This window comes from Lepisosteus oculatus, chromosome 4, assembly GCF_040954835.1.
Source record: "Lepisosteus oculatus isolate fLepOcu1 chromosome 4, fLepOcu1.hap2, whole genome shotgun sequence".
Classification (NCBI taxonomy): Eukaryota; Metazoa; Chordata; class Actinopteri; order Semionotiformes; family Lepisosteidae; genus Lepisosteus; species Lepisosteus oculatus.
The window spans coordinates 15,912,308-15,936,311 of NC_090699.1; the positions used below are offsets into that span (position 1 = coordinate 15,912,308).

At 53.9% G+C, this 24,004-nt stretch overlaps 2 protein-coding genes across 6 annotated transcripts; one reads left to right on the forward strand and one right to left on the reverse strand.

Annotated features, from left to right (window-relative positions):
• Positions 1–505: 505 nt before the first annotated feature.
• On the reverse strand, positions 506–6,180 carry cfap119 (cilia and flagella associated protein 119). 2 transcript variants are annotated; one of them, XM_015346196.2, is made up of 9 exons: positions 5,747–6,180; positions 5,129–5,160; positions 4,209–4,274; positions 3,902–4,065; positions 3,389–3,459; positions 2,996–3,112; positions 2,479–2,554; positions 1,796–1,891; positions 506–716 (listed from the first exon to the last, which is right to left on the reverse strand). In XM_015346196.2, exons 1-9 carry the CDS (start codon positions 5,771–5,773, stop codon positions 556–558), a joined length of 810 nt encoding a protein of 269 aa, XP_015201682.2. In that variant the 5' UTR covers positions 5,774–6,180; the 3' UTR covers positions 506–555. The 2 variants fall into 2 exon arrangements, with proteins under 2 accessions (XP_015201682.2, XP_015201683.2); XM_015346197.2 differs by lacking the exon at positions 2,996–3,112.
• rnf40 (ring finger protein 40) lies at positions 6,008–22,741 on the forward strand. 4 transcript variants are annotated; one of them, XM_069188040.1, is made up of 21 exons: positions 6,008–6,084; positions 6,175–6,375; positions 7,992–8,178; positions 9,497–9,664; positions 10,503–10,737; positions 11,429–11,632; positions 11,722–11,843; positions 12,250–12,396; positions 12,885–12,959; positions 13,155–13,274; positions 13,736–13,915; positions 14,141–14,276; positions 15,874–15,995; positions 16,554–16,825; positions 18,444–18,561; positions 19,120–19,269; positions 19,665–19,877; positions 20,014–20,139; positions 20,420–20,560; positions 20,652–20,753; positions 21,139–22,741. In XM_069188040.1, the coding sequence occupies exons 3-21, from the start codon at positions 8,038–8,040 to the stop codon at positions 21,313–21,315; spliced, it is 2,949 nt and encodes a 982-aa protein (XP_069044141.1). In that variant the 5' UTR covers positions 6,008–6,084; positions 6,175–6,375; positions 7,992–8,037; the 3' UTR covers positions 21,316–22,741. The 4 variants fall into 4 exon arrangements, with proteins under 4 accessions (XP_069044141.1, XP_069044144.1, XP_069044142.1 ...); XM_069188043.1 differs by having other exon boundaries at positions 11,432–11,632; XM_069188041.1 differs by lacking the exon at positions 6,175–6,375.
• The last annotated feature ends 1,263 nt before the right edge of the window (positions 22,742–24,004 follow it).

A 24,004-nucleotide genomic window follows, 5' to 3' on the forward strand; every position in this document is an offset into this window, starting at 1 on the left:
ACTGCACTGAGAGAGAGGGGTTCATACAGACACACTGACTGGACACTCCAGTACATTAACACTGCACTGAGAGAGAGGGGTTCATACAGACGCACTGACTGACTGGACACTCCAGTACATTAACACTGCACTGAGAGAGGGGTTCATACAGAAAAACTTTGCTCTTCCTCCATTTTTCCAACTGCCCACCTACAAGGGGAGAACAAAGGTATTTTGCCCATGTTGCTCTGACCAATGACACTAAGAGCCATTAGCTGTTAGCCTTGTGTGACTAATTTTTCAACACTACTGAACCGCTGGAAATTTACAGCAGTTCAAACCCAACGACATGGGCACGACTGTGCACAGGGCCAGCATGAATGTCACATGAACGAGCACCTGCAGCGTGGTGGTCTGGGCCCCTGTGGTCTTGTCTTTGTTGCCAGTGTCTGGAACATGGAGTGCAAGCGTGTTACACAGACCTGTGTAACTGGAAACACCAGTACTCAAGGAGACAGCAGCAGTCTTCAATGGAACAGATATTTTAATATTGCAATAGGGCAGCAGCACTGGGTTTTACTTCTTCTTGTCGCGGCGCGTCTCCACCGAGCTGAGTCTGCTGTCCAACCTCTGTGTGCTCTCCCTCAGCTGCTGCTCCAGCACGGTCTGCACCCGTCTCACCTCCGAGCTCAGCTCTCTCTGCACAATCTGGCTCAGCTCCGCCCAGGGGGTGGGGCCTGGAGGGAGGGAGAGCAAATGAGACATCAGGACCATGTGAAGTGGGTGGGGATTAGAGCTTTCTGGCAGTCAGGGGGAGGGGCTTGGAAAGAGGGAGAGCAAGTGAGAGGTCAGGACCATGTGCAGTGGGCAGAGTTCAGAGCTCACTTCCACCTTCCACTCTAGGAAAGCCTGGAAAGGGGGAAAGCGAAAGGAGAGGTTGGGACTGTTAGTAGTACACAGGGATTAAAGCCCAGCTCCACCCAGGGGGAGGGGTTTACAAATAGGGAGAGCGAGTGAGAGGTCAGGATTGTTAGTAGTACACAGGGATTAAAGCCCAGCTCCACCCAGGGGGAGGGGTTTAGAAATAGGGAGAGTGAGTGAGAGGTCAGGACTGTTAGTAGTACACAGGGATTAAAGCCTAGCTCCACCCAGGGGGAGGGGTTTAGAAAGAGTGAGAGAGAGTGAGAGGTCAGGGCTGTTAGCAGTGGACAGGGATTAAAGCCTAGCTCCACCCAGGGGGAGGGGTTTAGAAAGAGTGAGAGAGAGTGAGAGGTCAGGGCTGTTAGCAGTGGACAGGGATTAAAGCCTAGCTCCACCCAGGGGGAGGGAGAGAGGTCGGGACTGCCTGTGGACTCTAGAGTTTAGGGCAATATGAAAGAAGTGCTAGCCAGCTGATAACCACAGGCAGCTTCAGTGGGTCTGTGTAGCTGTAGCTGGCTCAGAGCAAACTGGCCCTGATCTAATGTTTAAAACAGCTCTTCCCTGGACGCCTGGGCTCTTGTAAAGAGTTTTAAACTGGGGGAACCTGCACTTCATGTTTTCAGTTTGAATGCAGGAGAGTCTGATCTTTAATGCTGGCCACAGATGATCCTTGAGCACTGAGAATGACTGGTGCGTGGATCTCCATCTCTTACGCAGACCAGATGCAGTGGGAATGCCCAGCAAGCACACCCCATGATCGTCAGCCTTCTGAGGTGCCAGACACTGCAGTGCTCATTCCTTCTGTCGAGTGCTTGGTGGTTTATTGTGTACAACTGAGCTCCAGGTAAAGGCTGCTCACTGTAATCTGGCAGGGTTTTGCTTAAGCATGCAATACCTGTATGGTCCACCTCTGTGTCTTTTATCTCCTCGTCGTGAGCAGTTGATTCCAGGACCTCTGTGGCTGTCTCCTTCTCTTCGTCAGTCCCTGGCCCTGGAACAGAGTCACGGTATGGGCGCAACCACCCAAAGATGCCCAAAGGACACCCCAATATACAAAGTCTTCTGGGTCACTCCATTCCTGACTTCACTGAACTTATTAAAATGCTTGTTAACATGCTAGTTTTTACAAAGTGATTACTCAATTACTTAACTGATGCCTTCATTGAGCTTGCGATTTGACTGACTGGAATTTTGCAAGTGTCTTTTCCTGCTCTGAAGTTTTGGGTTGTAGTTTATGACCCGCAGTGGTTTACAGGGGCATTCAGCAGGTTTATGAGCTGACAACAGCTGAGATCAATCATGTTGCTTCAGCCAATGAAAGACTCTGCTGTGTAACAAAACCGCAAAGTGAGGCCTGGTGAGATTTAGCAGTCGTGTTTCAGATTGAGTGGCTGTTCCTGACTTCCTTGAACTGATCATCTTACCGACCTGATCAAACCCTCAGGGGTCCACACACTGGCCTCAGGGACCAGGGTGGGACAGCAGTGCTCTACAGTGGAGAGGATACGCTGGCACTGAGACTCCACATGCTGCACACAGGCCTCAGTGTGAGCTGGGGCTGCTGCGTGGCGCCAGTACCTGGCTCCAGGGAGTCACTGTCCACTGCCTCGGCCTCAGGCATCCCGCAGTAGGTCAGAGAGAGGTCCAGTCTCACCTGCAAGAGGGCGACAGGCCAGCAGACAGTCAGGCGGACAGAGTGAGAGACAGATCAGCAGTCAGTCAGACAGACTGGTGCACAGAATATGAGACAGATCATCAGTCAGACAGACAGGTGGACAGAGTGCGAGACAGATCAGTAGTCAGTCAGTCAGACAGGTGGGCAGAGTGTGAGACAGAACAGCAGCCAGTCAGTCAGATAGGTGGGCAGAGTGTGAGACAGATCAGCAGCCAGTCAGCCAGAAAGGTGGACAGAGTGTGAGACACATCAGTAGTCAATCAGTCTGACAGGTGGAAAGATTGTGAGACAGATCAGTAGTCAGTCAGTCAGACAGGTGGACAGACTGTGAGACAGATCAGTAGTCAGTCAGTCAGTCAGTCAGACAGGTGGGCAGAGTGAGTCTGTGAAATGGCAGAAAAAGCTGCAGGCATTCAGCACCTGGGGAGTGAAGGTGTACTTGTACAGGGCGTAGTGCCTGAAGTAGGTGTTGACGAGGTACTCTGTGATCTGTGTGGCCTGCTCTGGGCTGAAGAGGTCAATACTGAAGGGAGGGCGCTGGAGAGAGGGACACAGCGGGGAGGGGGAGAGACCAGATCATTTTTAAACACCCAGCACACAGACATGTGGGCTAACACACTGACATACACTACCTACTTGTAACCTGGTAGAAACAGACAGCTCAGAGTGTGAGACACAGAGACAGACAGCTCAGAGCAGTGAGACACAGTGACATACAGACAGCTCAAGGTAGAGACACAGACAGACAGCTCAGAGCAGTGAAACACAGAGACAGCCAGCTCAGAGCAGTGAGACAGTGACAGACACACTGACCCTGACGCAGTGGCACAGGACCAGCTCAGTGAAGTAGTTGAAGCAGTACTCCATGTTGTTGAGGGGCGTCTCTGGAATGAAAGTCCACCAGTCAGGTTACTGTTGCTATGAAGAGTTGCACTCTGGATTGCCTCCCCTTTCAATCTGACTAGGATATGAGAACACAGCTATTCCTTCTCCTTCACAGTGTGGGGTCACAGACAGCAGAGGTGTGGGGTTACAGACAGCAGCAGTGTGGTGTTACAGTGTAGGGTCACAGACAGTGGCAGTGTGGGGTTACAGTGTAGGGTCACAGACAGTGGCAGTGTGGTGTTACAGTGTAGGGTCACAGACAGTGGCAGTGTGGTGTTACAGTGTAGGGTCACAGACAGTGGCAGTGTGGTGTTACAGTGTAGGGTCACAGACAGTGGCAGTGTGGGGTTACAGCTTGGGGTTCCTGCATGGTGAAACAGTGTGGGGTCACAGACAGTGGCATTGTGGGGTTCCTGTGTGGGGTCACAGAGCTGTGATTACCAGTATTGGCGAGGTGCAGGGCTCTGACGATGGACACCAGCACTGAGGTCTGTTCCCTGTTAAACTGCCTCTCTCTGCAGAACAGCACAGCGTACAGGTACATGTCGGCCAGGATGCTGTCACTGGGCCGGGACAGCTGCAGAGCCAGCGCCCTGCCCAGCGCTCTGAGGGAGAGAGAGCCAGAGGGGGGGAGAGTTCACACTGCACTGGTGGCTCAGCTGAGCGTCCCTGCCACGAGGCCCTTACGAAAGCGCCGCGGCGGGTGAAATCGGACCGCTAACACACGTATGGAGGCTCTGGGTCTGACCTCTGCAGCTCCTCTGTCGTCTGCGCCGCCTCCACCTCCTCCATGTCGGCGTAGCTGAGGTCTGCCCTGCACACAGACGGCCGGAGTCACTGACTGCCCTGACCAGACTGCTGGGGCGCCCCTGCGCCCCACGGCATCAGCTACCCTGCAGGGATCTCAGCAATAACTACCCGTCCAAGATGTAATAATAATCATATAATAATAATAATCTCACACCTTTATAGCGCTTTTCTGGACACTCCACTCAAAGCTCTTTACAGGTAATGGGGTCTCCTCTCCTGGATGATGCTCCAGTCTGCTCACACACACCAGCTCTCAGTGGGGAGGAGAGCAGAGTGATGAAGCCAGTTCAGAGAGGGGGGTTATTAGGAGGACATGATTAGTAAAGGATAGGGGGAAATTTTGGCAGGACACTGGGGTAACACCTCTACTCTTTTCAAGAAACACCCTGGGATTTTTAATGACCACAGAGAGTCAGGACCTCGGTTTCACGTCTCATCAGAAGGACGATGCCTTTTTACAGTATAGTGTCCCCATCACTATGCTGGGGCGCCCCCTACTGGCCCCACTAACATCTCTTCCAGCAGCAAGCTCAGCTTTCCCAGGAGTCTCCCTTCAGTGGGTTGCAAGCTGTGAGCTGCAGGGTCATGTAGCTGCTGTCAGATGTGTTTGTTTTATAAGCCATCATCGTGAAGGGAGCTCCCATAAACACAGCAGGCTTAATAACATCTCTGTCCAGTTCAGGTCTTACCTAACTGGTACTACGTCAGCTTGGGGGAATCACTGGGAAACACAAACTGCAAAAAACTGTGTCTGCCAGTTTCCAACCTGAATCACATCAGGATAAGGACAGAGCCCATCTCACAAGCCTGCATTTTAATAGTGCAGAACAAGCTGCAGGAGAGGGAGACTGAACTCACCACAGCAGGACTCTGGGCTTCAGAGGGCGAGGCTGCAGAGACAAGAGCACAGGGGACAGGGCGTTATCAGAAAGACTGAGGGAGAGAGAGGGTGAGGGACAAAGGGAGTGAGATAGGAGAGAGAGAAGGAGAGGGACAGGAGAGAGAGGCAATGGGACAGAAGAGACAGAGGGACAGGAGAGAGAGAGAGAGGCAATGGGACAGAAGGGAGAGAGGGAGAGGGACAGGAGAGAGAGAGGAGAGGGACAGGAGAGAGAAGCAATGGGACAGAAGAGACAGAGGGACAGGAGAAAGAGGAGAGAGGGACAGGAGAGAAAGAGAGGAGAGAGAGGCAGTGGGACAGGAGAGAGAGAGGGACAGAGGGAGTAGGAGAGGAGAGAGGGTGAGACGGACAGGACAGGAGGGGGGAGTAGAGAGGGAGAGGGACTGAGTAGGATAGGACAGGCGAGGAGAGAGAAGGTGTTGGACAAGATAGGAGAGGAGAGAGAACAAACCCACAAAAACAATAGTCAGGCCGTGTTGTTGTTAACCCATTTTTTCAGAATGTTATCTTTTTGCAAAAGCAGAGCAAAGCCGGTACCAGATGGCTAGCCCGACCACGCTGAGACGAAGTCTTACCATTGTCAAAAGGCCTTCTCCCTTCATTCTAAGATGATTTTCTGAAAACGTATCTTAGCCCAGAATTCTGAGGTTAGCGTTTAGGATGAAAAAGCCTTCAGTAATGCTTAAATGTTATAAAAAGATTAATCATTTAAACTACAATAACATCTCCACCCCCTTCGGTAGCGTCAAGAGCGTCTCGCTCGTTTCCACAGCAACTGAAACCCAGCTTCCTCTGCGTGATGCTTCCGGAACCTCTTCCCGTGAGCGAGACCCGGAAATGCGCCGGTCCGACATATACTTCCGGGTGACGAGGAGGATGTGTTGTATTGCGAGCCGCTGTCACAGTCGCTGAGGTTTGTTCACTTTTCTGTTCGTGAATTTATTACTTTCCGTGAAAAAATCGTGCCAGATTAGCAGTTTACTCGGTTGTGACTCCCTTCGAGGTCCTACGTCAACTCAGCGGTGAGGAGACGGAGAAGGACGCGGATCGCTCTGCGTGTCGGGTGCGGAGATCGGGGCCAAACAGCCGCCGCAGCGCTGATCGGCTCACGGTGGGCACACTGCAGTCGTGCAGGAGAGTGAGGGCATCGGGCGTCATGCTAACAGGACAGGAACACCGTTAGGAAGACCCGCCTACTAGGATAGTAGGTCCACTGCCTAACATCAGATGTTCGTTTTGTCAAAAAATGTGTCTGTCAGGAATCTTACAGATCAACCCACATCTCTCTTCGCTGAAGACGTGGAAGGACTGAAGGTTACTGAAAAAAATTGGCCAATTTAATGTTCTGTACAAGCCGTGTCTTAAATAACCCTTCTCTGTCAGTGCAGTGTTAGTGTACTGTAGTGTCCAGTCAGTCAGTGTGTCTGTATTAACCCTTCTCTCTCAGTGCAGTGTTAATGTACTGGAGTGTCCAGTCAGTCAGTGTGTCTGTATGAACCCCTCTCTCTCAGTGCAGTGTTAATGTACTGGAGTGTCCAGTCAGTCAGTGTGTCTGTATGAACCCCTCTCTCTCAGTGCAGTGTTAATGTACTGGAGTGTCCAGTCAGTCAGTGTGTCTGTATGAACCCCTCTCTCTCAGTGCAGTGTTAATGTACTGGAGTGTCCAGTCAGTCAGTGTGTCTGTATGAACCCCTCTCTCTCAGTGCAGTGTTAATGTACTGGAGTGTCCAGTCAGTCAGTGTGTCTGTATGAACCCCTCTCTCTCAGTGCAGTGTTAATGTACTGGAGTGTCCAGTCAGTCAGTGTGTCTGTATGAACCCCTCTCTCTCAGTGCAGTGTTAATGTACTGGAGTGTCCAGTCAGTCAGTGTGTCTGTATGAACCCCTCTCTCTCAGTGCAGTGTTAATGTACTGGAGTGTCCAGTCAGTCAGTGTGTCTGTATGAACCCCTCTCTCTCAGTGCAGTGTTAATGTACTGGAGTGTCCAGTCAGTAAGTGTGTCTGTATGAACCCCTCTCTCTCAGTGCAGTGTTAATGTACTGGAGTGTCCAGTCAGTGTGTCTGTATGAACCCCTCTCTCTCAGTGCAGTGTTAATGTACTGGAGTGTCCAGTCAGTGTGTCTGTATGAACCCCTCTCTCTCAGTGCAGTGTTAATGTACTGGAGTGTCCAGTCAGTGTGTCTGTATGAACCCCTCTCTCAGTGCAGTGTTAATGTACTGGAGTGTCCAGTCAGTCAGTGTGTCTGTATGAACCCCTCTCTCTCAGTGCAGTGTTAATGTACTGGAGTGTCCAGTCAGTCAGTGTGTCTGTATGAACCCCTCTCTCTCAGTGCAGTGTTAATGTACTGGAGTGTCCAGTCAGTCAGTGTGTCTGTATGAACCCCTCTCTCTCAGTGCAGTGTTAATGTCCTGGAGTGTCCAGTCAGTCAGTCTGTCTGTATGAACCCCTCTCTCTCAGTGCAGTGTTAATGTACTGGAGTGTCCAGTCAGTCAGTGTGTCTGTATTAACCCCTCTCTCTCAGTGCAGTGTTAATGTACTGGAGTGTCCAGTCAGTCAGTGTGTCTGTATGAACCCCTCTCTCTCAGTGCAGTGTTAATGTACTGGAGTGTCCAGTCAGTCAGTGTGTCTGTATGAACCCCTCTCTCTCAGTGCAGTGTTAATGTACTGGAGTGTCCAGTCAGTGTGTCTGTATGAACCCCTCTCTCTCAGTGCAGTGTTAATGTACTGGAGTGTCCAGTCAGTCAGTGTGTCTGTATGAACCCCTCTCTCTCAGTGCAGTGTTAATGTACTGGTCATGTACAAACGGCTCTGTCTCTGCAGGTGTAGCTCTTGGAGTGCCAGGAGGAGGCGTGCAGTGTCAGTGATCATGTCAGGGGCAGGGGCAGGAAAGCGGGGAGCAGGAGGAGGAGACAGCCCACCGGGGCCCCCCGAGAAGAAAGGGAAAAGGGAGGAGAAGACTACCACCACTCTGATCGAGCCCATCCGCCTTGGAGGGGTGTCCTCTACGGTCAGCCACTGTCTTCTGCCACCCTGCATCCCCCCCGCTCTGGGGCGCAGTCCCGAGTGTAGACCCCCCACACGCCCCACTCTGGGGCACAGTCCCGAGTGTAGACCCCCCACACGCCCCGCTCTGGGGCGCAGTCCCGAGTGTAGACCCCCCACACGCCCCGCTCTGGGGCGCAGTCCCGAGTGTCGCCGCGCTCTGGGGCGCAGTCCCGAGTGTAGACCCCCCACACGCCCCGCTCTGGGGCCAGCCCCGAGTGTTGACCCCCCACACGCCCCGCTCTGGGGCCAGCCCCGAGTTTTGCCGCGCTCTGGGGCGCAGTCCCGAGTGTCGCCGCGCTCTGGGGCGCAGTCCCGAGTGTAGACCCCCACACGCCCCGCTCTGGGGCCAGCCCCGAGTGTCGCCGCGCTCTGGGGGCGCAGTCCCGAGTGTCGCCGCGCTCTGGGGCGCAGTCCCGAGTGTAGACCCCCCACACGCCCCGCTCTGGGGCCAGCCCCGAGTGTTGACCCCCCACACGCCCCGCTCTGGGGCCAGCCCCGAGTGTCGCCGCGCTCTGGGGGCGCAGTCCCGAGTGTCGCCGCGCTCTGGGGGCGCAGTCCCGAGTGTCGCCGCGCTCTGGGGCGCAGTCCCGAGTGTAGACCCCCCACACGCCCCGCTCTGGGGCCAGCCCCGAGTGTCGCCCCGCTCTGGGGCGCAGTCCCGAGTGTAGACCCCCACACGCCCCGCTCTGGGGCCAGTCCCGAGTGTCGCCGCGCTCTGGGGCGCAGTCCCGAGTGTCGCCGCGCTCTGGGGCGCAGTCCCGAGTGTCGCCGCGCTCTGGGGCGCAGTCCCGAGTGTTGACCCCCCACACGCCCCGCTCTGGGGCGCAGTCCCGAGTGTCGCCGCGCTCTGGGGCGCAGTCCCGAGTGTCGCCGCGCTCTGGGGCGCAGTCCCGAGTGTCGCCGCGCTCTGGGGCGCAGTCCCGAGTGTCGCCCCGCTCTGGGGCGCAGTCCCGAGTGTCGCCGCGCTCTGGGGCGCAGTCCCGAGTGTCGCCGCGCTCTGGGGCGCAGTCCCGAGTGTCGCCCCGCTCTGGGGCGCAGTCCCGAGTGTTGACCCCCCACACGCCCCGCTCTGGGGCGCAGTCCCGAGTGTCGCCGCGCTCTGGGGCGCAGTCCCGAGTGTCGCCGCGCTCTGGGGCACAGTCCCGAGTGTCGCCGCGCTCTGGGGCGCAGTCCCGAGTGTCGCCCCGCTCTGGGGCGCAGTCCCCGGTGTTAGTACGCCCCCTGTGTAGGAGTGTCACCGGGCCTGTTCCCTCTGACCCCGCGTGCCCTTGCCTGTGCAGGAGGAGATGGACATGAAGGTGCTGCAGTTCAAGAACAAGAAGCTGTGCGAGCGGCTGGAGCAGAGGCAGGCGCTGGAGGACGAGCTGCGGGAGCGAATCGAGAAGCTGGAGAAGAGACAGGCCACCGACGACACCACTCTGCTCATCGTCAACAGATACTGGGGCCAGGTACTGACGCTGGGGCTCCCACACTGACCCTGGGGCTCCCACACTGACCCTGGGGCTCCCACACTGACCCTGGGGCTCCCACACTGACACTGGGGCCAGGTACTGACGCTGGGGCTCCCACACTGACACTGGGGCTCCCACACTGACACTGGGGCCAGGTACTGACGCTGGGGCTCCCACACTGACCCTGGGGCTCCCACACTGACCCTGGGGCTCCCACACTTACACTGGGGCCAGGTACTGACGCTGGGGCCCCCACACTGACCCTGGGGCTCCCACACTGACCCTGGGGCTCCCACACTGACACTGGGGCGCCCACACACTGACACTGGGGCCAGGTACTGACACTGGCGTGCCCACACACTGACACTGGGGTCTTATACTGACACTGGGGCGCCCACACACTGACACTGGGGTCTTATACTGACACTGGGGCCAGGTACTGACACTGGGGCGCCCACACCAACAGTGGGGTCTGGTACTGACACTGGGGCGCCCACACACTGACACTGGGGTCTGGTACTGACACTGGGGCCAGGTACTGACACTGGGGCGCCCACGCTGGAACCCCAGGGGTCTGTGTTACCTGTGATGTGTGTAACGACGAGCTGGCCAGAGCGCAGGAGTCAGCGCACACCTGCTCCCTGTCCCTGGGGGTTTGGAGCTCTGAGCCCAGACACAGACACACATCAGGTGGGATAGACACAAATAACAGGTGATAAATACGTTCTATACTACTGAACAAAGACACGAGAGGCTAGCAGGGCAAGTTGGAGCTTTCAGTCCGGCTGCAGGAACAGAGGTGACCGCCTGCATCTTCCTCCTTCCCTTCACACAGCTGGATGACAATGTGCAGTTCCTGCTGCAGCGTCTGGACACCGAAACGCCCCCAGCCCCGGCCTGTGCCTCCACTCTGGCTCCAGCCCCAGCACCAGCCCCCGGACTGGACTCTGCGCCTGTGCCCGTCCTGGAAGAGGGGCAGCCGGAGGCGGAGGGCTCCGAACTCCAGCCCCAGGCTCCGGGGGAGGAGCAGGCCGAGGCGGCGGAGCCGGAGCAGGACGGGGGCGAGTCGGGTGAGTCCCATCGCCAGTCCTTGGATGGGACAGGACAGGCCGGTGGTCTGTCTGTCTCTCTCTTTCTGTCCTTCTCTCTCTCATGGTCTGTCTGTCACACTGTCTCTCTCTCTCAGTTCAATTTCAATTCAAAGTGCTTTATTTGCATGACCGATGGGTACAATCAGTGTTGCCAAAGCAAATAAAATTAATCAAATTAACATGAAACAAAATGAAAAATAAAACCCCCAAAAAATCAACAGACATATTACAGACATTTACAACAGAGACATTTCATAAAATATTTACATATACTGTAGCCAGATGGAGCATTACTGGGAGACAGACTCACTGTTCCTCAGGCTGTGACAGGAGATCACATATTGGGCTGCCAGTACAACTGAGTTCCCTCCTCCCTCTCCCAGTAGGATTGGCTGGCAGGTGTGGGAACTCCGGGATTAGATTTCTGAATTTCGGGAAGAATGTTTCTCTAATCCCAGAGGATCTGTCACAGTGCAGTAGGAAGTGCACTTCTGTCTGTATTTCTCCCTGCTGGCAGTGGGAGCACAGCCTGTCCTCTCTGGACAGCCAGGTCTGCCTGTGTCACCCAGTTTCTATGGCCAGGCTGTGGTCACTGAGCCTGTACTTCGTCAGTTCTCTCACTGTCTCTATCTGTCTGAGTTGTCTCTCTCTCAGTGACTGTCTCCCTCAGCAGGCCCTGTGTCTCCCCCTGCTGGCCTGAGTGACAGCGCGCAGGAGTTCCTGTCCTCTCTGGGCAGCAGCAGCGCGGAGGAGCTGGAGCTGCAGCTGCAGGGCAGGATGGAGTTCAGCAAGTCTGCGGTGGCCAAGATGGTCGCGGTGTTCGACAGGCTGCACCGCCGCATCGAGAGCCTGTGCCGGCGTGTGAAGGCCGCAGGTACCCGCCGCGCCGCGCGCCGCGCACGGGACACTGGCTACGCCCCGGGCAGGCCGCACACTAACCCCCCTCTCTCTGTGCCGCTCCAGTGGCTGAGGACGACAACCAGCGAGAGGCGCTGTCTCTCAGTCAGTCCCTGCTGGAGGAGAACCTCAGGCTGCAGGACCTGGCCAACTGTCTGCAGGGCCGCCACCACAAGATGTCTCTCGAGGTACAGCAGTGTGTGTCTGTATGAACCCCTCTCTCAGTGCAGTGTTAATGTACTGGAGTGTCCAGTCAGTCAGTGTGTCTGTATGAACCCCTCTCTCTCAGTGCAGTGTTAATGTACTGGAGTGTCCAGTCAGTGTGTCTGTATGAACCCCTCTCTCTCAGTGCAGTGTTAATGTACTGGAGTGTCCAGTCAGTCAGTGTGTCTGTATGAACCCCTCTCTCTCAGTGCAGTGTTAATGTACTGGAGTGTCCAGTCAGTCAGTGTGTCTGTATGAACCCCTCTCTCTCAGTGCAGTGTTAATGTACTGGAGTGTCCAGTCAGTCAGTGTGTCTGTATGAACCCCTCTCTCTCAGTACAGTGTTAATGTACTGGAGTGTCCAGTCAGTCAGTGTGTCTCTCTTCTCAGTATAATGAGCTGGTGGACAAGGTTTCATCTTCGGAGACAAAGGTGTCAGAGATGGAAACGACAGTAGAGGACCTGCAGTGGGACATCGAGAAACTGAGGAAGAGGGAACAAAAATTAAACAAGCACCTTGCCGAGGCCCTGGAACAGGTACAAACGATCCTTTGCCACAGGACACTGTGACCCCCGCAGTCTGCAGTCCCTACAGGACACTGCGACCCCCGCAGTCTGCAGTCCCTACAGGACACTGCGACCCCCGCAGTCTGCAGTCCCTACAGGACACTGCGACCCCCGCAGTCTGCAGTCCCTACAGGACACTGCGACCCCCGCAGTCTGCAGTCCCTACAGGACACTGCGACCCCCGCAGTCTGCAGTCCCTACAGGACACTGCGACCCCCGCAGTCTGCAGTCCCTACAGGACACTGCGACCCCCGCAGTCTGCAGTCCCTACAGGACACTGCGACCCCCGCAGTCTGCAGTCCCTACAGGACACTGCGACCCCCGCAGTCTGCAGTCCCTACAGGACACTGCGACCCCCGCAGTCTGCAGTCCCTATAGCACACTGTGACCCCTGCAGGAGGGAGTTGCTCTTTGTGTGATGATGTTCATTGACTGGTGTGTCTGTCTCCGTGTTTCAGCTGAACTCTGGGTACTACACCTCGGGGCGCTCTGGAGGTCTACCTGGGGGACAGATCACCCTCAACATCCAGAAGGTAAAGAGTTCATGAACAGTGAGACATGGGAATGAACTCTTTCATGACATGGGAATGAACCTGAGAGGGACAAACAAACTGGGAGACATTGTGTTTCTCTGTGTCTCCTTTTGATCCTCTATGTCTCTGTGAGACGATGTGTGTGTGTGTGTGTGTCCCCGTGTCTCTGTGAGACGGTGTGTTTTCTCTTTGTAGTTTGAGATGCTGAATGCAGAGTTGGAACAGAACCAGGAGCTGGCCAACAGCCGCATGGCCGAGCTGGAGAAACTGCAACAGGAGCTCCAGGAGGCTGTGAGGGAGAATGAAAAATTGAAGGTATTCTTTATATCTTATGTAAGTGTTAGTGTACTGGAGTGTCCAGTCAGTCAGTGTGTCTGTATGAACCCCTCTCTCTCAGTGCAGTGTTAATGTACTGGAGTGTCCAGTCAGTGTGTCTGTATTAACCCCTCTCTCTCAGTGCAGTGTTAATGTACTGGAGTGTCCAGTCAGTGTGTCTGTATGAACCCCTCTCTCTCAGTGCAGTGTTAATGTACTGGAGTGTCCAGTCAGTCAGTGTGTCTGTATGAACCCCTCTCTCTCAGTGCAGTGTTAATGTACTGGAGTGTCCAATCCGTCAGTGTGTCTGTATTAACCCCTCTCTCTCAGTGCAGTGTTAATGTACTGGATTGTCCAATTCGTCAGTGTGTCTGTATTAACCCCTCTCTCTCAGTGCAGTGTTAATGTACTGGAGTGTCCAATCCGTCAGTGTGTCTGTATTAACCCCTCTCTTTCTCCAGATGGACCTTAGGAATATCCCAGAAGAGGTGGTGAAGGAGACCCCTGAGTTCAAGTGTCTGCAGTCTCAGTTCTCTCTGCTGTATAATGAGTCGCTGCAAGTGAAGACCCAGCTGGATGAAGCTCGTGCCCTGTTACTGACCACCAAGAATGCCCACCTGCGACAGATCGAGCACATGGAGGTACATCCTGTTTTTCTGTCTCCTTCCCTGGCCGCTGGTAGGCATTTAAATGTCCTGTAGTGTCCAGTCAGTGTGTTTCTATTAACCCCTCTCTCTCAGTGCAGTGTTAATGTACTGGAGTGTCCAGTCAGTCAGTGTGTCTGTATGAACCCCTCTCTCTCAGTGCAGTGTTAATGTACTGGAGTGTCCAGTCAGTGTGTCTGTATTAATCCCTCTCTCTCACAGAGTGATGAGCTATCTCTCCAGAAGAAGCTACGCACAGAGGTGATCCAGTTGGAGGACACTCTAGCACAGGTCAGGAAGGAGTACGAGATGCTGAGGATTGAGTTTGAGCAGAACCTGGCAGCCAATGAACAAGCAGGTACAGTCTCACCTCTCACTGTCTCACTGAGCAGATAACTTTTTCATTTAACTCAATTTAAAATGCTTTATTGGCATGACTGATGAGTACAATCAGTGTTGCCATAGCAAATAAAAATAAAATTAACGAAACAAAACAAAAAAAATCTACAGACACATTACAGACGTTTACAACAAAGACATATCATAAAATATTTACATATGCTGTAAACATAGGGGGAATTATTGGGAGACAGGCTCACTGTTCCTCAGGCTGTAACAGGAGATCACATACTGGGCTGCCACTTCAACTGAGTTCCCTCCTCCTTCTCCCAGTAGGATTGGCTGACAGGTGAGGGAACTCTGGGATTAGATTTCTGAATTTCGGGAAGAATGTTTCTCTAATCCCAGAGTATCTGTCACAGTGCAGTAGGAAGTGCACCTCTGTCTCTATTTCTCCTCGCTGGCAGTGGGAGCACAGCCTGTCCTCTCTGGGCAGCCAGGTCTGCCTGTGTCACCCAGTTTCTATGGCCAGGCTGTGGTCACTGAGCCCGTACTTCTTCAGGGTCTGTTTCTGTTTGCTGTTTCTTATCTTGGTCAAATATTTGGCTAGTGTGTATTGTCTGTTAAGAGAGTTCTGTAGCATTCCAGTTGATGTTGTGTTTGTGTGTGTGTCCCAGTGTGTGAGATATTGCTGTTTGATCTGAGCTGTGATGTGGTTGAGTCTGGGTTGTGGTGCTCTAGCAGTGCTGTCCTGATGCTGATTAGTGTCGGTGTGGCTCAGGTCAGTGAGCCTCAGGACCAGCTGGCTCAGGGGGCTCTGTTTTGGGCTCAGCAGGGCTTTGTGGTGGTAGGAATTTTGGTCGCTGTTTTTTAGGTGTAGCCAATACTTTATTACTCTTTTCTGTATTTTTATTGATAGTGGGTACTGGCCTAATTCGTCCCTGCACCCGTTGTTGGGTGTTTTTCTCTGTGGGTGTTTCTGTGGGGTGTTTGTCCAATTGAGTGTACTCCTGGTCTGTGAGGGGACCCCACACTTCACTGCCGTGTAGGGCAATGGGTTTGATTACACTTTCAAATATTTGGAGCCAGATTCTTGTTGGTGGATTGATGTTGAAGAGCCTCCTTCTTATTGCATAGAAAGCCAGAGTGCCTTTTCCCTCAGTGCCTTCACTGCCAGGTCAAAACTCCCAGAAGAGCTGATGGTGAGACCGAGATATGTGTAGCTGGATGTGTGCTCCAATGTGTTGCTGTTGAGTGTGAATTTGTACCTGTTTCCCTGAGGACTGGCTTTAATTACACTATACCCCCTATGCCACTTTGGAGTTGTTTATAAAACAAATCTTTCATGTCAAATCAAGTCAAATGCTTTTTTTAAATCGACAAAGGATGCAAAGATTTTTCCTTTGTGTTTTGGGTGAGAAGGAAGAGGAGATAACTCTCTTCCTTCTCACTACTCACTTCCAATCCTGTGACTCTCACCTCTCGTGCCAGTGTGTCTGGCTCTTTCTTTCGCTGTTTCTGTGTGTGTGTGCGCGCGCGTGTGTGCCACTGTGTTTCGCTCTTTCTCTCGCTGTCACTGTGTCTCACTATGTTTCCTTGGTGTGATTGTGTCACAGGTCCCATTAATAGGGAGATGCGCCACCTGATTAGCAGCCTCCAGAACCACAACCACCAGCTGAAGGGCGACGTGCAGAGATACAAGAGGAAGCTGAGGGAGACACAAGTTGAAATTGGCAAGGTGTGCATCAGCTCCTCTCTGTTTAATGTGTAGATAACAGGCAGTGTGGTAGGGAGTGATATTGCCTCATGATGCGATTCCAATGTGACATACTTTTTGTATGGAGTTTCCATGTTTCTCCGCCGTCAGAGAACTGTCTCTGCTTTCTTTGTTTCTGTAAATGTCACGCTTGGAAGAGGTTCTATTATTGTTTTTATTTTACAGGGTCTATAATATTGATAGAGTCACTGTCCTTTCCTCAGGCTGTGACAGGAGATCACACACTGTATTATTATTATTATTGAGAGACGGACTCACTGTCTGTTCCTCAGGTTATGACAGGAGATCATATACTAGGCTGCAGCTTTATGGAGTTTCCTCCCCTAGTAGGATAGGGAGCTGTTCTGATTCTGGCAGGTGTGTGAATTATGGGATCAGAGTTGTTAATTTAGGGAGGAATGTTTGTCTAATCCCAGAGTGCAGGAGAAAGTGCATCTCTGCCTCTACCTCTCTGGGAGGAAACTGGTAAGTTTTAGGGAATGGTGTCTGTTTGACCATGTTCCCCTCCCTCCGTCTCAGCTGCGCTGTCAGAGCGGGGAGGCTGGCCCGGGCTTGGAGGACGCAGTGAGCGAGGGGGGCGTTGAGGTGAAGAAGGAGGAGGAGGAGGACCAGGAGGAGGAGGAGGAGCGGCGGCGCGAGCTGGAGCGGCAGCGGGCCCGGGAGAGGGAGAGGGAGGCTGAGCGGGAGCGCGAGAGGGAGAGGGAGCGCGAGAGGGAGCGGGAGCGCCAGCGCAGCGAGGAGCTCAAGAGGAAGGACTCCGACACACTAAAGCTGCTGAGGGCCGAGCTGAAGTGAGTAGGACGCCTGTGACTAACATTAAAGAGTGGGTAGGGTGTGTGTTCAAGAGGTCAGAGCTCATCACTACTGCTGAAGTGAGTAGGACGCCTGTGACTGACGTTACAGGGTGGGTAGGGGGTGTGTTCAAGAGGTCAGAGCTCATCACTGCTGCTGAAGTGAGTAGGACGCCTGTGACTGATGTTACAGGGTGGGTAGGGGGCGAGTTCAAGAGGTCAGAGCTCATCACTGCTGCTGAAGTGAGTAGGACGCCTGGGACTGACGTTACAGGGTGGGTAGGGGGTGTGTTCAAGAGGTCAGAGCTTATCACCACTGCTGAAGTGAGTAGGACGCCTGGGACTGACGTTACAGGGTGGGTAGGGGGCGAGTTCAAGAGGTCAGAGCTCATCACTGCTGCTGAAGTGAGTAGGACGCCTGTGACTGACGTTACAGGGTGGGTAGGGGGCGTGTTCAAGAGGTCAGAGCTCATCACTGCTGCTGAAGTGAGTAGGACGCCTGGGACTGACGTTACAGGGTGGGTAGGGGGCGAGTTCAAGAGGTCAGAGCTCATCACTGCTGCTGAAGTGAGTAGGACGCCTGTGACTGACGTTACAGGGTGGGTAGGGGGTGTGTTCAAGAGGTCAGAGCTCATCACCTCCGCTGAAGTGAGTAGGACGCCTGTGACTGACGTTACAGGGTGGGTAGGGGGCGAGTTCAAGAGGTCAGAGCTCATCACTGCTGCTGAAGTGAGTAGGACGCCTGGGACTGACGTTACAGGGTGGGTAGGGGGCGTGTTCAAGAGGTCAGAGCTCATCACTGCTGCTGAAGTGAGTAGGACGCCTGTGACTGACGTTACAGGGTGGGTAGGGGGCGTGTTCAAGAGGTCAGAGCTCATCACTGCTGCTGAAGTGAGTAGGACGCCTGTGACTGACGTTACAGGGTGGGTAGGGGGCGAGTTCAAGAGGTCAGAGCTCATCACTGCTGCTGAAGTGAGTAGGACGCCTGTGACTGACGTTACAGGGTGGGTAGGGGGCGAGTTCAAGAGGTCAGAGCTCATCACCGCTGCTGAAGTGAGTAGGACGCCTGTGACTGACGTTACAGGGTGGGTAGGGTACTTGTTCAAGAGGTCAGAGCTCATCACCTCCGCTGAAGTGAGTAGGACGTCTGTGACTGACGTTACAGGGTGGGCAGGGGGCGTGTTCAAGAGGTCAGAGCTCATCACTGCTGCTGAAGTGAGTAGGACGCCTGTGACTGACGTTACAGGGTGGGTAGGGGGCGAGTTCAAGAGGTCAGAGCTCATCACCGCTGCTGAAGTGAGTAGGACGCCTGTGACTGACGTTACAGGGTGGGTAGGGTACTTGTTCAAGAGGTCAGAGCTCATCACCTCCGCTGAAGTGAGTAGGACGTCTGTGACTGACGTTACAGGGTGGGCAGGGGGCGTGTTCAAGAGGTCAGAGCTCTTCAACTTTGCTTCCGTTTAAGGCACAATACTACATTCCTCCCAAATATTCGGGACAGTCACCTGACAGTCAACTTCTGTGTCCAGAATTATTTCTCCGCTGTTACTCATTAGTGCTTCCCTGCAGTGCCCAGCCGGACCATGGGTCTGTATTAACCCCTCTTTCTCTGGGTCAGGAAAGCCCAGGAGAGCCAGAAGGAGATGAAGCTGCTGCTGGACATGTACAAGTCTGCACCCAAGGAACAGAGAGACAAGGTACAGCTGATGGCTGCTGAGAGGAAATCCAAGGCCGAGGTAAGAGACTAGTGTTCACATATCTGTATGAACCCCTCTCTCACAGTGCAGTGTTAATGTACTGGAGTGTCCAGTCAGTCAGTGTGTCTGTATGAACCCCTCTCTCTCAGTGCAGTGTTAATGTACTGGAGTGTCCAGTCAGTCAGTGTGTCTGTATGAACCCCTCTCTCTCAGTGCAGTGTTAATGTACTGGAGTGTCCAGTCAGTCAGTGTGTCTGTATGAACCCCTCTCTCTCAGTGCAGTGTTAATGTACTGGAGTGTCCAGTCAGTCAGTGTGTCTGTATGAACCCCTCTCTCTCAGTGCAGTGTTAATGTACTGGAGTGTCCAGTCAGTCAGTGTGTCTGTATGAACCCCTCTCTCTCAGTGCAGTGTTAATGTACTGGAGTGTCCAGTCAGTCAGTGTGTCTGTATTAACCCCTCTCTCTCAGTGCAGTGTTAATGTACTGGAGTGTCCAGTCAGTGTGTCTGTATGAACCCCTCTCTCTCAGTGCAGTGTTAATGTACTGGAGTGTCCCGTCAGTCAATGTGTCTGTATTAACCCCTGTCTCTCTCTTAGGTTGAGGAGCTGCGGGTTCGCATCCGCGAGCTGGAGGAGAAGGAGAGGAAGGACAGTAAGAAGCTGGCAGATGAAGATGCCTTGAGGAAGATCCGAGTGGCTGAGGAACAGATTGAACACCTGCAGAAAAAACTCACTGCCACCAAGCAGGTACATCGTTCATAACACTTCTGCCAGTCACTGTTAAATTTCTGTTTCTGCATTTTACTGTCTCCAACTCTCTCAGTGCAGTGTTAATGTACTGGAGTGTCCAGTCAGTCAGTGTGTCTGTATTAACCCCTCTCTCTCAGTGCAGTGTTAATGTCCTGGAGTGTCCAGTCAGTGTGTCTGTATGAACCCCTCTCTCTCAGTGCAGTGTTAATGTACTGGAGTGTCCAGTCAGTGTGTCTGTATGAACCCCTCTCTCTCAGTGCAGTGTTAATGTACTGGAGTGTCCAGTCAGTCAGTGTGTCTGTATGAACCCCTCTCTCTCAGTGCAGTGTTAATGTACTGGAGTGTCCAGTCAGTCAGTGTGTCTGTATGAATCCCTCTCTCTGCTGTACTAGGAAGAGGAGGCTCTCCTCAGTGAGATGGATGTCACAGGCCAGGCGTTTGAAGACATGCAGGAGCAGAACATCAGGCTGATGCAGCAGCTGAGGGAGAAGGACGACGCCAACTTCAAGCTGATGAGCGAGAGGATCAAATCCAACCAGATCTACAAGCTGCTGCGCGAGGAGAAGGAGGAGCTGGCCGAGCAGGTGCTCACCCTGAAGACACAGGTGAGAGGCGCCGGGCTGCACGTCACCACTCCCATTCCACTGCCCAGCTCTTGTGCTGACTGAGGAAGTCTGGGTGGGGTATCTGCTCTCACGAGGCTGTCTCTGTCTCCTCTCCCCCTGATCTCGTGTCTCCCAGGTGGACGCCCAGCTGCTAGCGGTACAGAAGCTGGAGGAGAAGGAGGGGGTGTTACAGAGCACCCTGGCCAGCCTGGAGAAGGAGCTGGGGCTGAGGACACAGGCCTTGGAGCTCAACAAGAGGAAGGTACCAAGAGAGTGTCTTGTACTGCTTTTGTGTTAATGTCCTGTAGTGTCCTGTCAGTCAGTGTGTCTGTATTAACCCCTCTCTCTCAGGCAGTGTTAATGTACTGGAGTGTCCAGTCAGTCAGTGTGTCTGTATGAACCCCTCTCTCTCAGTGCAGTGTTAATGTACTGGAGTGTCCAGTCAGTCAGTGTGTCTGTATGAACCCCTCTCTCTCAGTGCAGTGTTAATGTACTGGAGTGTCCAGTCAGTCAGTGTGTCTGTATTAACCCCTCTCTCTTAGGCAGTGGAAGCCGCCCAGCTGGCGGAGGATCTGAAGGTGCAGTTAGAACACACGCAAGCCAAGCTGAAGGAGATCCAGAACTCTGTGTCTGACAATCGTAGCGCCCGAGAGAGGGAGTCCTTCAACCTGAAGAGGGCACAGGTACTCGCTGGCTATAAAACACCGAGTGCTGACACTGGAGCTCTCATATCTCTGACCCCTGACCCTTGACCCCCTGCCTGTCTGTCTGCAGGAGGACTTGTCTCGGCTGCGCCGCAAGCTGGAGAAGCAGAAGAAGGTGGAGGTCTACACGGACGCTGATGAAATCCTGCAGGAGGAAATCAACCAGTACAAGGTGAGAGGGACAGGGAGACTGGGAACTCAACTGGGAGTCCAAGAGCTCTACTGGGAGTGTCAGGACTGGACTGCGAACTGCAGTGGGAGACTCAGGGCTGGACTGGGAGACTCAGAACTCCAGTGGAAGTGTCAGGGCTGGACTGGGAGAGGCTCTGCTCCAGTGACTGGGAGGTGGGTGTGGAGGAAAGGTGGGAGGAGCCTGGCTGACGAATCCCATGTCTCCCTGCAACTCAGAGCCGGCAGCGTGCGACCACAGTCTCCTCCATGTCCCCCTGCCCCTCTCCTCTGCCTGCATCTCTGGGCAGCAGGAGTGTCGTCAGAGTGGTACTGCCTCTCTCGGGGCCTCAATAACCCCCCCCTCTCTCCCTCTCACCCCCCCCCAGGCCAAGCTGCGCTGTCCGTGCTGCAACACTCGCGACAAGGAGACGGTGCTGACCAAGTGTTTCCACGTCTTCTGCTATGAGTGTCTGAAGACGCGCTACGACACGCGCCAGAGGAAGTGCCCCAAGTGCAACGCCGCCTTTGGCGCCAACGACTTCCACCGCATCTACATCAACTAGGGAGCAGGGGAGAGAGAGAGGGCGCCCGCTCCTGGAGAGCAGGGACATGACCTAGTGAGAGAGAGAGGGCGCCCCCTCCTGGAGAGCAGGGACATGACCTAGTGAGAGAGGGGACGCCCCCTCCTGGAGAGCAAGGACATGACCTAGTGAGAGAGGGGACGCCCCCTCCTGGAGAGCAAGGACATGACCTAGTGAGAGAGGGGACGCCCCCTCCTGGAGAGCAAGGACATGACCTAGTGAGAGACAGGGCTCCCCCTCCTGGAGAGCAAGGACATGACCTAGTGAGAGAGAGAGGGTGCCCCCTCCTGGAGAGCAAGGACATGACCTAGTGAGAGAGGGGACGCCCCCTCCTGGAGAGCAAGGACATGACCTAGTGAGAGACAGGGCTCCCCCTCCTGGAGAGCAAGGACATGACCTAGTGAGAGAGAGAGGGTGCCCCCTCCTGGAGAGCAAGGACATGACCTAGTGAGAGACAGGGCTCCCCCTCCTGGAGAGCAAGGACATGACCTAGTGAGAGAGAGAGGGTGCCCCCTCCTGGAGAGCAAGAACATGACCTAGTGAGAGAGAGAGGGTGCCCCCTCCTGGAGAGTAGGGACATGACCTAGTGAGAGAGAGAGGGTGCCCCCTCCTGGAGAGTAGGGACATGACCTAGTGAGAGAGAGAGGGTGCCCCCTCCTGGAGAGCAAGGACATGACCTAGTGAGAGAGAGGGTGCCCCCTCCTGGAGAGCAAAGACATGACCTAGTGAGAGAGAGAGGGTGCCCCCTCCTGGAGAGCAGGGACATGACCTAGTGAGAGAGAGGGTGCCCCCTCCTGGAGAGCAGGGACATGACCTAGTGAGAGAGGGGACGCCCCCTCCTGGAGAGCAAGAACATCACCTACTGAGAGAAGGATAAACAAAGATGTCAGCTCTGTTTTACAGGAATCTGACCTGGATTTGTCTTCTCCATTGATCCAGTTCTCCAGTCCCTTTCCTCTCTCTGGAACAATCGCGGATATGGCCAAGGCATGAGCTGTAGTTTTCTGGGCTACCAGGTTCCTTTGAAAGGAGTAACAGGGTCTCTCTCCTCACGCTCTCAACTCCTCCCTGCCTCTGCCCTGCGCTCAAGCGCACGGGAAATAATGTTGAAATTCCATATGGAGAAAATGGGCGGTGCTGTAGAGATAAACGGCCAACACCGCCCTTGCTGATTGGCTACAGCACAGAGGGTGCTCAGTAACAAGACCTGCCATTGGATCAGGACCATGGGGTGGTTGCCAGGTGACGTTTTTAGTTAGATTTATTTTTTTTTCTCTCCTTTTGTTTTTCTCACCTTGTGGAATTCTCGTTATCTCTTACTGTGTATCATTTTTTATTTTTTTAATGTGTAATGAAACCACCAACTGCCAGCCTTGTCTTAACGATATACAGTAAAAAAAAAGAAAAACCAACAGCTTGTTTCCAGAGTTGTGGTTTGTGTTCCGGACAGAGCAAAATGCCCTTGACCTTTCGGCAGATTTCCCACCCTGTAAGCCAGATCCGGGTGGACTGGGCCGGGTCAGTACCGTCAGACCTCAGTGGTGCTGGTCGACCAGCAGGGGGCGCTCTCCCCTCCGAGCCACAGTTTCCAAACCAGCACCCCAGTTTGACACTGTGCTGTAGGAGGTGACGGGAGACACTGTTTTATAGGAGATTCTGGGTATATGGTGACAGGAGACACTGCTGAAGGAGGTTCTAGATGTACAGTGATGGGAGATACTGTACCACTGTAGGAGTTCTGGGCATGTGGTGATGGGAGATGCTGTGGTGTAGTAGGTTCTGAGTGTGTGGTGATGGGAGACACTGTGCAGTAGGAGGTTCTGGGTTTGTGGTGATGGGAGACACTACTGAAGGAGGTTCTGGGTGTGTGGTGATGAGAGACACTACTGAAGGAGGTTCTGGGTGTGTGGCGATGGGAGACACTGTGGTGTAGGAGGTTCTGGGTTTGTGGTGATGGGAGACACTTCTGAAGGAGGGTCCGGGTGTGTGGTGATGGGAGACACTTCTGAAGGAGGTTCTGGGTGTGTGGTGATGGGAGACACTGCTGTTGTGGGTGTGTGGTGACGGGAGACACTGTTGTAGCAGGCGCTGTCTGTAAGAGTGGGGTGTTTCTGTGGTAGTTATCTCACTTGTGATGCAAGCGGCGACGGTTGTTTTAATATTTTGCCGTGGGCATTTCAACAAGTATACAAAACATCAAAAACAACAACTTTATTCTTGCAAATACACTTGTAGAAACAATGAATCGATTTTGGACATCATGTGGCACTGTTTTTGATTGATTGACCGTTAGTTGAAAGTGCATTAATCACCTGCATGTGCTTGTGCTCCCAACACCCGCTACAGCGACACATCTGGGCCGGTTAGTGAAGTTAAGAAGGTGCGTGGGCGGAGAGGGGTACAGGCTGCATCACCCCGCCACGTTCCCCCGATAGCCCCCCTGCACAGGGTCACCTGCTTTTCCTGGGCATCTGTCACCAAAATCCTCAGCTACAGGACATGCCAGTTTTCCAGCCACCTTCCCAGCATGCAGTGCGTGTCATCTGGGCCCGTTCCCACAGAGCTGACTGCTGGAGGAAAGGGTCAGGTCTGAGGAGTGGAGTGGACAGGAGTGGAGCAGAGAGAAATGGAGTGGAGTGTCCCGCTCTGTTCCCATTCTTCCCGCGATGTT